Source organism: Excalfactoria chinensis, chromosome 1 (genome assembly GCF_039878825.1).
Source record: "Excalfactoria chinensis isolate bCotChi1 chromosome 1, bCotChi1.hap2, whole genome shotgun sequence".
Lineage (NCBI taxonomy): Eukaryota > Metazoa > Chordata > Aves > Galliformes > Phasianidae > Excalfactoria > Excalfactoria chinensis.
In genome coordinates, this window is record NC_092825.1 from 23,113,219 (window position 1) to 23,125,430 (window position 12,212).

At 43.2% G+C, this 12,212-nt stretch overlaps 1 protein-coding gene across 2 annotated transcripts in view; it reads right to left on the minus strand.

Annotated features, from left to right (window-relative positions):
- ST7 (suppression of tumorigenicity 7) overlaps nt 1-12,212 on the minus strand; it is a 129,477-nt gene that overhangs the window by 2,247 nt on the left and 115,018 nt on the right. For both annotated transcript variants that reach the window (XM_072329584.1, XM_072329595.1), the window contains exons 12-14: nt 8,147-8,297; nt 3,839-3,931; nt 2,069-2,208 (exon numbers count right to left, since the gene is read on the minus strand). In XM_072329584.1, the coding sequence (XP_072185685.1) occupies nt 2,069-2,208; nt 3,839-3,931; nt 8,147-8,297 (384 nt within the window). The remainder of the gene's footprint in view (nt 1-2,068; nt 2,209-3,838; nt 3,932-8,146; nt 8,298-12,212) is intronic.

A 12,212-nucleotide genomic window follows, 5' to 3' on the forward strand; every position in this document is an offset into this window, starting at 1 on the left:
TAAGGAGGCACATGCCTGAAGGCTGTGCTGCCATTCAGTGAGACCTGGGCAGGCCGGAGAGCTGGGCAGTAAGAAACCGGATGAGGTTTAACTAAAGCAAGTGTAGAGTCTTGCACCTAGGTAGAAATAACTGCATGCATCAGTACAGGTTGGGGGAAGACCTGCTGGAGAGGAGCTCTGCTGAGAGGGACCTGGGCGTCCTGGTGGACGACAGGTTGGCCATGAGCCAGCAGTGTGCCCTTGTAGCCAAAAAGGCCAATGGCATTCTGGGGTGCATTAAAAAGAGCGTAGCCAGCAGGTTGAGGGAGGTGATCCTCCCCCTCTACTCTGCCCTGGTAAGGCCTCATCTGGAATACTGTGTCCAGTTCTGGGCTCCCCAGTACAAAAAAGACAGGGATCTCTTGGAAAGAGTCCAGCGGAGGGCCACAAAGATGGTGAAGGGCCTGGAGCATCTCCCCTATGAGGAGAGACTTAGGGAACTGGGCCTGTTTAGCCTTGAGAAAAGAAGGCTGAGAGGGGACTTGATCCAGGTCTATAAATATCTGAGGTGTGGAGGGCAAAGTGGCGAGGCCAGGCTTTTTTCAGCAGTGTGTGGAGACAGGACAAGGGGAAACAGCCAGAAACTGGAGCATAGGAAGTTCTGCATGAATGTGTACAAGAACTTCTTTACTGTGAGGGTGACAGAGCACTGGAACAGGCTGCCCAGGGGGGTTGTGGAGTCTCCTTCTCTGGAGATACTTGAGATCTGCCAGGACACCTACCTATGTGACCTGGTGTGGGGAACCTGCTTTGGCAGCGGGGCTGGACTCTGTGATCTCTGGAGGTCCCTTCCAACCCCTACGATTCTGTGATTCTCATTCCTCTGTCTGGTTGCACTCAGCAACCACAGGCTGGTGAGTTAAGCTCACACAAACACGGTGCCAAGTTTTGTCAGTTCCAGTAGCCCACTGCCTGTTGTTGTTTTTGTACATGAAGTACAAAACCTCATCGCGCTGCCAGCTTGACAGACACCCCTTGGTTCAGGACACAGGGCTGAAAACTACAGCGACAATTGCAACAGGCCATTAACTGCCAGTCTCAGAAAACTGAAGATTACATGGAAAGAGCCCTCAAACACGGGCCACACATTGCAAAGACTCAAGGAGGGGGAAAAAAAAAGCTTAACAAAGAAGTTCAAGAACATATGCCTGAATTTACATACTTGCTGTCCACCAAATGTGTACAATACACACTTAGGAAACAGGAGAACGTTAATCATGTTTCAGCCCCTAAGCCAACAAAATCAAAGGCACCAGAGACACATGACCTGCATCAGGTACAAATATGTTTGAGAAAATATATTACCGCAGTGGAGCATTGCTATTTGTTGGAGGAGGAGACTGTATCTTGATCATACAGCAATGTTTCAAGAAATCGATGTTTTTTCATACCCTAGGTAGAATATCCTACCAGGGCAATCATGTCCTTGGCTTTGCAATGAGAAAAGCATGTTTTAGCACTATGCGTGGCCTTTCCCCCTCATTCTCCAGCTCTTATTAATCCTTGGTGGATTACAAAAGCAGAATTAGCACGCAGCTCCTTGGATGTAGTTAAGAAAAGTTATGAAGGAAATAGTGGGATTGCTTTTTTCATGGCAGTTTGGGGGAAGAATGCAAATTTCCCCTCGTTAACAACACGCTGTGTTTCTGATTATATGAAGAGTTTCTATAGCACCGGAAAGCGTGGCACCTCTACGCAAAAGAGGAGCTCTGCAAACCATGACGTTGATTTCACTGGATTATATAAGAAACAAAAGATAGATATTACTTTCTCCAACCAAGACCTTTTTGGCAGAACCAGCTGATTTCTAACCTAGCCCAAGAACCAGGTAAACCGAAGAAGAAAGAGCAGGGTGCTTCACTGGTCAATCCCCTGAACAGCTGCTGTGTGTCCCCCCTGCTCAGACACACGCAATGTTTATTTATACTATTGAACACACAGCTGTTTAATACTCAGCAATACTGACTGCAGCTTTTCCTGTATCTGTGCCTTTATTTACCAGAAGAGAGGAGCAGCAGAGAATACTCACCGCTTTTGCGAAGACCCCCATAAGTTCTGGGAACTGATGTGTCAGGAGAGCCAGCATGGCTGTGAAAGAACATAGGCCAGCAGTGAAGAGGATGAAGAAGGGAAGCTCTTTCTTGGGGTAAACTGAAACTTCATGAAATGCTGCAGGAAAAAGAAGGAAGAATGCACTGTATGTAAAAACACCAAACAACACTCTTACCTGGTTTAAACCTCCACAGTCATGGCTAACGTTATGTGACTGATGTTTTAATTAGGACAGCCTATTAGATCTCAGTTCCTCACTGTCCTTTTAACTACACCCAACTAAAGGCTGTGGACAGGTATGTGGAACCTCTTTCACAGGTCTGTGTCTGCTGCAGTATGTTAAACCCTTCCCTGCTCAAAACCAACCATTCTGCGGTGACATGCATTTCCTGCACTGCAAAAGCAAAACACGATGCTTTGTGTACGTTGCTGAAAGAGACCCTTGCTTCTAGAATTTGAGAAGAAAAATGGGTTTTGCAACTGAGAGTGCTGAGCTATTTATTCTGCATGACTTTGTCATTCCTAAATCTCCTGGCGCTCCACCCTCCCCTGCTCAGTATCCCTCTGGGTAAAGCAGGCAAAACACTCTAAGAGGTGTTGTTATAATTAGGGTGATTATAATGGGGTGGGGAGATGCTGTCGGTTGCCAAGCGTTGCTGCGTAGTGTCAGTGAGAATGAACTGGGAAGGAGAGCCTCGGAATGGATGGATTTCAGCCCTGTTCCTCTCACCTTGCCTTTACTCAGATAGGCTCATTAAAAGTGGCAACACATTTTTTAGCCCAAAGCAGAGAGGTTATGACCGAGACACTACAAAGAGTGCAAATGCCCTCAAAATCGGTGCTCACGGCAGAAGCAGACTTTTACTTTTCGTTAGAAGAAGCTTTCTCTGGATTGATTCATCCCAATAGAGGATGCGAGTGAGGGATCTCCTTCCTTGGATCGGCTCATATTTATCCCCTCTGCCCTTGTGCGTGTCCCATGTGTGCTCACACAAAGTCCCACTGACTTCAGTGAGAAAACATGTGGGAATGAAGTGTAACTGCTTGCAAGAGTGACTGCTTGGGCTCTTCCTCTGCATTCCTGTGCTTCACTGCATGTGCTGCAAATAGTCCCATTAGCTTGCTCTGAAACACTTGCCGAGGGCTGGGCCCGCCTTTATAGCCTTTATTAGCTCTATAACTTTGCTAATACATACCATAAATGTGTATGATAAATGACTGAGGCAATTTCAATCTCTTTAGGACGGCACACACATCATTACACATAGAGAATCCTTTCTTGTTATTTCGTGTTGCTTTTCAGAAGATGTCAAAATAACTTGTCAGAGTAACAGCTGTGCTAATGATCCAGCTGTCCTCAGGCAGGTTTGATCTTGCCTTGGAATGTGAATAGCTAATATGCCTGCACAAGACTGACACTGCTGTGCAGCCCTGCTCTTGGTGTGGTGTTTCCTAGGTAAATGATCAGACATATTTTCTACCATCTTGGCAAGAGACAAGTAGCAAGATCTAACAGATCTCCTCGGTAATCTCACTCCCTATCTCCACGCTGCTGACAACAATAAAGATAGCTGATCGTTATGAACGATGGCCTGAAACTGCCTTTTGAACAACTGTGTGAGCTCCAGAGGTTTGCTGTCACCTGACTGCTCTACTCCAGTACACCCCATCTGAAAAACACTGATCAGTAGCACAAGATGCAGGTGAACAGTTCCTTGGTGTCAATGATAAGAAAAGTTGAACGTACACGGTAGTAGTTCTCTATCTGCAGTTTCTGTACAAATAGGGTAAGGGTAGAAAAGATGTCCTTTTTCCAGTGGGTAGGGGATCATTCTGAAAGCTGGAAAGAAAACACCGTGCATCAATGACTGTAAGCATGGTACCACCAGAGACATTTCATTGTAAACAAAAAAATTCATATTGGTCGCAACCAGCGTATATATTGCTTAACTACATGTCAGAATAGAAATCCACATTCAGCTTTTAATCCCAAAGACACATCTTCTTTTATTCTTGGCAGTGTACAGTGTTACAGGTGCGTAAATACATGTTTGCAAGATCACAGCCCAATACACTTAAAATCCTATAAGGAAATGTACAGACTTCATCTTAGACTTTCAGAGAAGACGGGTAATATCAATCAGACCAGCCCAGAGAAACAGCTTTCCAACACAGCCATGTTCCCATTTTGTATTTGGCAATCAAAGATTAGTAGTCAATTATTAAAACCAGGCTCCCCAAATAAAGTCAGGTTTCTGATATAAATCTGCAGGTCATGGACAAAATAATACTTAATCTTATAAACTTTTAAAATTGAAAATAATAACAGAGAGGGAGGAAAAGGGATTACTCAGTCTGGCCTGTGATGATGTCATGGGCCATCTGAGCGCTGCTCGTGTAGTTTATGGAAACATTCATACACTTGACTGAATTACAGCTCTGCAATCAGTGCATCCCTTTCCATTATCCGATATATAATTCTCACTCTTAAAATGTCAGCGATGCGTTTTTCTCACTATTCCTATGAATATCCATCACTGCAGCAGTTATTTTCCTCAGCAAACATCCTAGAAGCACTCACTGTATAGCTTAGATATTAGGCACAGCAACCCCAACATGATAATATTGCATTATCTATTGCTCACAAGACAACAGAAGAATTGGCTTAAAATACGTAAGACGCCAATGTTTTCAGTTGTGCACGTGGCATCTGAAATAACACTAGCCGTAATTTTTGTGCAATTATACCCATGTTTATTTTTGGTCACTGTGTTTAAAGCAGGGGAAAAGAAGGCAGAAATCCTCAGAGCAGAATTACAATGTGCCAGCGCAGCTCCAGCTGGCGCGTGGTATTCTTGTGTTTGAGTACAACTGAATATTGTTTGGAAACCAAAACGTTATGCTTCCAATTTCAGTATGTGGATTGGAGCCAATCTATTCTGCAGGTGTATGACTCAAATCACCATCGGCCACTGCTCTGTGGGAGTCTATTGAGATAGATCGTAATAGATTTTTCCCTGTTGTCAGAAATTTCTTAAACCAAGACAGAAAATGAAAGATCTGCTGTTCCTTTGCTCTCCGTCAATGAAAGACTCACGTTTCTAATTGCTTGTGTGAAATAAAATTATCCACCTAATAATGTTGTTTTTTTAACGTGAGGAAGTGCAAAATACTGTTGAATTATGAGACTCGCTTTGAAAGGCCCTACAAGCTCTCCATGCCATGTAGCCAGTGTGATTTTCCTTACATGCCCTTGCTAGAGGCTGACTTAATTAGGAATGACCTCCCATAAGGGGTCACCTTAGCAGTGCTCATAATGTACTCCTAAGTGACTGATGATTGGCTTAAAGACAGCATTTAGTTCTACCTGATTTCTACAAGGTTAGAACTGAAGAGCACATACATATGGGCATTAACTTCCTACATACAAGCTGCTGAAGTGAGACTGGTGGGTATTGCTGGAACAGCTCAATTTGAAGACATGACAAGCACACAAACACCTGGAAAGAATGTGATGGCAACTGACCATACATGGCAGGCTGCTGGTGCTAACATGTGCTTAATTAAACTCATCTCCTCTGTCATGTTTCCACTGGATTTAGCTTAAAACTGGACAGAGATGATAAGAAAATCTTTGTCAAGGAAAGGATGCTAGAGTGACATAAATAGCTTAGTACATCGTTGAAGAATACTACTCATAGTAAGATATGAACCAAAAGTTGTAGTTATTTGACTAAATCCTAGTGAAAACTTTAAATCCATGGCCATCCTCATGCATGAGGGAAATATGAAAAGCAATCTTGGGGACTTCTCTCACTGAAATTACTGTGCAAAAGGAATTACGGATTCTTCTTTACAGGTTATGCAAGAACAGTAATTTACATCTTGCAGGCTAATTAACAGACCAATATTTCATAATGAATTGCATATTCAGATTGCTATGGAGGCAATGAAGAGAGGAATCAGTTTGAGTAGTTAGATGGAAGGCCTTCAGGCACAGATGGTGAGAGCTCGTACGTGGCAGGATGACTGCAGTGTAAGCAGCCCACAGTGCCAAAAGCTGCTCCTGTAAGCTACCCCTTAGGCACTCCTCAGTTTAACAAAGGTCTGTTCCCACCTGTACTGGGAAGCAGTGTGCCCACATGGCCAAGAAGGCCAATGGCATCCTGGCTTGTATCAGGAATGGTGTGGTGAGCAGGACTAGGGAAATCATCCTGTCCCTGTACTCATGCACTGGTGAGGCCTCACCTTGAGTACTGTGTTCAGTTTTGGGCACCTCAGTACAGAAAGGGCATTGAGGTGCTGGAGCAGGTCCAGAGAAGGGCAACGAGGCTTGTGAAGGGCTTGGAGAATCAGCCCTATGAGGAGAGACTGAAGGAACTGGGGCTGTTTAGTCTGGGGAAAAGGAGGCTGAGGGGAGACCTTATTGCCATCTTCCAATATATGAAAAGTGCTCACAGTGAGAGCGGGGTTGGTCTTTTCTCAATGGTGACAGGTGACAGGACGAGGGGAAATGACCTTAAGCTGCACCAGGGTAAGTTTAGGTTGAATATCGGGAAAAAGTTCTTTACAGAAAGGGTTGTTAAGCACTGGAATAGGCTCCCCAGGGAGGTGGTTGAGTCACCATCCCTGGATGTGTTTCAAAACCATCTGAATGTGGTGCTCAGGGACATGATTTAGTGGAGGATTATTAGAGTTAGGGTAGTGTGGTTACGTTGTGGTTGGACTCGATGACTTTAAGGTCTTTTCCAACCTGAGCAATTCCACGATTCTATGATTCTATACAGTATTCCCTCTAAAATACTGCTCTAGAGTGATGGCATAAGAAGGTCTTGGGCTAAAGGATTTCCATAAGCATCTTAAAAAGAAGAAATACTACAGAAGGGCAGCTAGTGAGAAAAAAGTACTGGGAAGGAAGTGTGACAACTTTGAGTTTCAAGTAGCAACTTCCTTTTAGTGGAAACTATCATGGTGACAAACTGCATCTTTTCTAAGAAGCTTAAATGAGAACAGCACATGGAGGAAGGAAAAAACAGTTGTGTAATAACGTATGAAAAGGCTGAAAGAAAGCAGCAGAAAGTGCAGCAGAAACAAATGGATTGGGTTAGGGAACAAATAATCAGCATTAAAATAGGCCGATTCTAAATAGTAGCTTTATTTCCCTGGAACCTGAAACGAACATGTCTAAAAGACCATATTAGATCTGACCAAAGGTCATACTCCAACCTCCTACTCAAAGCAGGGTGATCTTCTAACTAACCCTGATCTGGATGCTCAGGACGATGTCCGGCTGAGCTCTGAGTGTCTCCAGGGATGGACATCCCACCACCTCCCCACCTGTTCCAATCCATCACCACTTTCACTCTGAAAATATTTTCCTCACATCCAGATGGAATTCCATGTGCTGAAACTCATGTCTACCGCCTCCTGTCTTTCCTTTGTGCCCTTCTGGGAACACTCTGACTCTGCCTTCCATGCTATCCCTACCAGGTGGTTAAAGACAGCAGCAAATCCCCCTTTCAACTACTGGAAGTCTCTTCTAAGCTGGCTAAAAACAGCTCCCCTTGTGTCTTTCCTATATCAGCTTCTCAGGCATTCTAGTCGTCCTCCACTGGACTCACTCTATTTAATGAAAAAAGAAATCAGAAAATACCATCTTGTTTTATACTATGCATTAGTTTTATTTGCTTGTAAGGCACGTCCATGATTTCCCAAAATCAAAGCTTTCAATTCATGACAAACAAACTTCTGTAACTCCAGAATGAGAAAAGTTATTAAACCCTTATTCATGAGTAAAAAAAAATATGTTGCAAAGAAGACGGGAAATTTTGTTTGGTGTTACACAGAAAACAGAACCCAAGACTTCAGAGATTTTTTTTTTCCCCATTAAATGAGGTGTATATTTTCTGACTGAATTTGAAATATTTCAGTGTTAGTGAAACGTAACTGACCTCCACAACTCCCCCATTCTACGCTTTACAAAATACTTTCATTTTCTCACAACATTCAGTCAAAATAATTTATGATCTTCTTTGTAAGAAAAAGAATTACTTACTGCCTTCCCATGTACAGTGTAAGAGATTCAATGCTCCCTCTACCCTTTTCCAGTGTTGAAGATGAAAGAAAGCATATGCTATTGCTTCACTGTCCCCTCTCTTCAGAATATGTTCAGGGGGCAGAATTAAGCTTTTCATTTCTAGGAGGTACTGCAATAAAAAAGCAGAGCACAATTATTTCAGAAGTAATAAAAAAGCTGCCTGCAATCCTACAGCGCGTACTGAAAGGTCTATTTCCCTGAAGTGCTTCATTTCATGAGCGTTTCATCAGATGCGGAACATCACCAACTGCACTAGAAGATAATTACTGAATTATTGCCAAAGACTACGATATGCTGACAGATGGTTCGTGTTGTGCTCTTCAGCTGGAGGAGGAGGGCTGTGGAGAATTTCAACATGAGATGTCTCTCTTATCAAAGGGGCAGGAAAAAAAAAATAGGCTCAAGGCAGAAAAGAGACTCTAATTACAAGAGCTTTTTAAATTAGAAGCATTTATAATAAAATGAAGACATTAAGCAGTTCGATGCACCTCGCCCCTCTGTAAGGAAACAGGCCGTACTTTGCACACAGGCCGCTTTATTGCATTGCCATCAACAGGTTACCAGGCCTGCAAGTGCACAAGGTGAGTGGCCAGCAGGGCTACCAACCATTTACAAAGTAACACCATTTACATAATGTAACAAATGTCAGATTTCTAAGAGAAAAAAATACAACAGGCCTTGATGTTTAAGTTTGCTAACCAAAATATCCAACACGTGAAAATGAAAAGCACCAGTGACCAAACCCACAAACAGTTCTCCCCGTTATGGGATCCCCTATAGCAGCAGGTGAACAAAGTACACGCAGGATTCATGTCACAGGAGCAGACAGAGCTCCTGAATGTTCTTTGAGCAGGTGACCTTCCTCCAGGTCAGAAGTCACCTCACTGCTGGTGTTCCTTCCTTCCTGCTAGTGGAGGGGAAAGACAGAACAGAGGGGAATGGACACATCTTGCTTTGGCACACTTCAGAAGGGAAAGGATGACAGACAGGAAGCAGAAGCTGCTGAATCAATCACTGTCTCCTCTATGAAGTAGAATATTTCCCACTTTCGCAGTAATTTTTCTCCAGTATAACAGGAAAGCTGTTGGCCTCTTCCAGAACTCCCTAAAGCAAATGTTCTGCCCAATACAAGAGGCAACAAGTAGCAGGTGGGTGATGCAGCACATGGACAGACCCTGACATGGAATTGGATGAATTATAAGAGGCTGACAGTGACAGAAAGGAGGATTACAGAGAGAGGAGGGAGATGAGGTGGCTCCTTCAGCCCCTCGAATAAAGGTATAAGGCTGCAGCACTCCTGGGAAAAACAAAAAGCTACTATATTTACTGACAGGCTGTTTTGGAGTAGGAAAATGGAGTAGAAAAGATGTGAAAAAAGCTGCAGATTTTAGACAGGGATTGGCAAAATTAAAGGAAGTCTGAAAAATACGGTATGGACAATCACCAGCAAAGGAAGAATAAGCACGCAGCCCCTCGACTTTAGAGAGGTCTTTGTGTCTACACACTAGTCTCCACCTTGGATGGGAAGAATGAGGGCTGCAGCATCTAAGGACTGCCAAGAACTGAGCACGGGCTGGAAGGCAACTTGGCACACAGAGGTGATGGTAACCTTTACACAGCTCCTATCAGATACTGGCATTTGTGAATGGGGGACTCCAGGGCAGCCTTGCACACTGGCTCTGTGATGCATGAAGAGGAGAAAAGGAGAATGGGAACAAAGGAGAATTCAAATCAATCCTTGAAGAAAGGAAAAAGAAAGGCCAGAGGGGGCTGAGAATCAAGTTGGCATGATGTGACGGAGGGCATCCTAAAGCTAGACACCTCCTTGACAGAAGCCAGGAAGGAACTGGAGAAGCAGGTAAAGGATCTGAAGGGAACAATATTGAAGCAGAGAACTAAATGACAACACCAGGAACCAGGTAAGTGATTCAAAGAGGAAAGAAAAATCACACATTTCTGATTTGGGTGATTATTAAAGGAGGGAAAACTTAATTAGCAGTGTGAGTAACATGTGTGATAGCTGGAGTTTCTATAAAACCTTTCAGAAAAAAATAAGGAAATGTGTAGATCAGGTATTTTAGGTAGATTAGGGCAAGAAGCTGCAATTCAGTAGACAGGGAGGTATAGGAAGGGATTAACAGTGGCAGAAAGAATGGAATAATGATCTGACATGAGGAAGGGAGCTGCCAAGCTTACAGACACACAGAAGATGTTCTTATTGGCTGCCTACATGACTTTGCCACCCTTTAAAATCCCATGTCCTACCTGTTGAGCAGAATGGAACACAGCTGCAGGACTGATATCTGTTCTATTAATTTAGAACAAAACTCTCAACTCTGTATTTTCTTGCAAGAGTAAATGAGAAGCTTTCAATATTTAAATATTTCAGTCAGAGGAAAAGAAAACAACATAAAAGCCACAAAACTATTTGTAAGGATATGCAGGAATGAATGAATTACCTCAAGGAGGGTTAATGAAAACATGCAGCCTTTCATTGTAACACATTGCTATTGGTTATTGGTGATTAAAAACCATCATGTGGAATTGCCTGGCAGTAGGATGTACCTTGACACTTCCAAATCATTCTTAGAGCTCACTCAGCTGTACTGATACATACAACTACTTTTTAGTCCTTGTGTTTTTTCCCACTTCTAGAACAGCAAAACTATTTTTAAAAGTTCCTTAGGTCAAAAATGGGAAAAACACCTCCCTCGTTACTCTACCACAGCTACGTTCCCAAACAAGAATATCATCTGGTCCGGTGATATTCACGAAGGCTCACACAAAACTGATGGATGGCTCAAGTCTCATTCAGACCTTGTAATAGCTTTTGTTCTATGCACAAAGGTCAGACTCACCTTCTGGGCATATAAGCTATCAACTAATTTACTCTGGAAATATTGCCAGCAAGAATGCTAATTGTGCACAGACCCAGAGAGACCTCATCTAGAGCACTGCACAGTCCTTATCAGGCACACTGAGAACCATAAAGGTCAGCTTCTGCAAGTATGGAATACAATAAAGCAAAGACACGGCTAGCCTACTTTATCAGAGGACACTTGGAAGCCTTCATTTGTTTAACCTACCTAAGCAGCAGTACAACCTAGCTGAAGTTCTACCTAGCTGAAGACTGAGCTTGATCATTAAGGAGACATACGACTGTCCACGAAAATGCATTAATTTTGTGTTCTAGAATATATCATCAATTCCTGTGTTGCTGTGTTTCTAATGAGAATTTCAGGGCACTGAGAGCCCTTTCAGCAATAAAGTGGCAGTTTACAGCACATTTCTGAAGGCTGTGTCCACAATACAGACATGCTAAGTAGGGCTAAGACAGGTCTAGGAACCTAGCATACAGGTAAATGGCACAGCAGTATGAACTCCTCTGGGCTTTACAAGGAAACAATCAACACTCTGAATAGATTCCCCAGAGCTATACCTGCTGATATACCGGCTTGTGAATACAACCATGACCTTTACATTTAAAGCAATAAAATGTCATGATCTCTTCAATACTTCGAGTACACAGGGAAGACAGGTAACTTCTGTTGTTCTGACATGGCTCTGAACCCAAGCGTGTTCTTGTGCAGAGGAAGCATCAAGCAATAGGCTAAGTGAGAAACTTTGCAAAGAGCTCTCAGCATAAAGGAAACGGAGATGGCAAGCCCAGCACACCTCCATCTGCACTTTTTTTCAGTGACAAAGGAAGAAGATTAATTAGAACAGGAAACGATACACACTACCATCATTACAGAGCTATCATTTTCCTTTAGAAAAGGAATCGGCTCAGAGAAGACAACTGATAAAAGCCAGAACAACCTACCCGTAACCAAGCTGTGAGTGAATACTCATGGTGCCCAACTATTTCTGTCACCATCAGGTGCCACCCAGCCCTTCTCCACTGCACTGTGCTGGTTTGGATTCTGTGATTGTCTTCTTTGTTTTTTTGGGTTTTTTTCTGGACTTTGTTTTCCCACCCCAAACTTCTCCTGTTGAAAGCTGTCAGTTAGGAGTTAACAGGGAA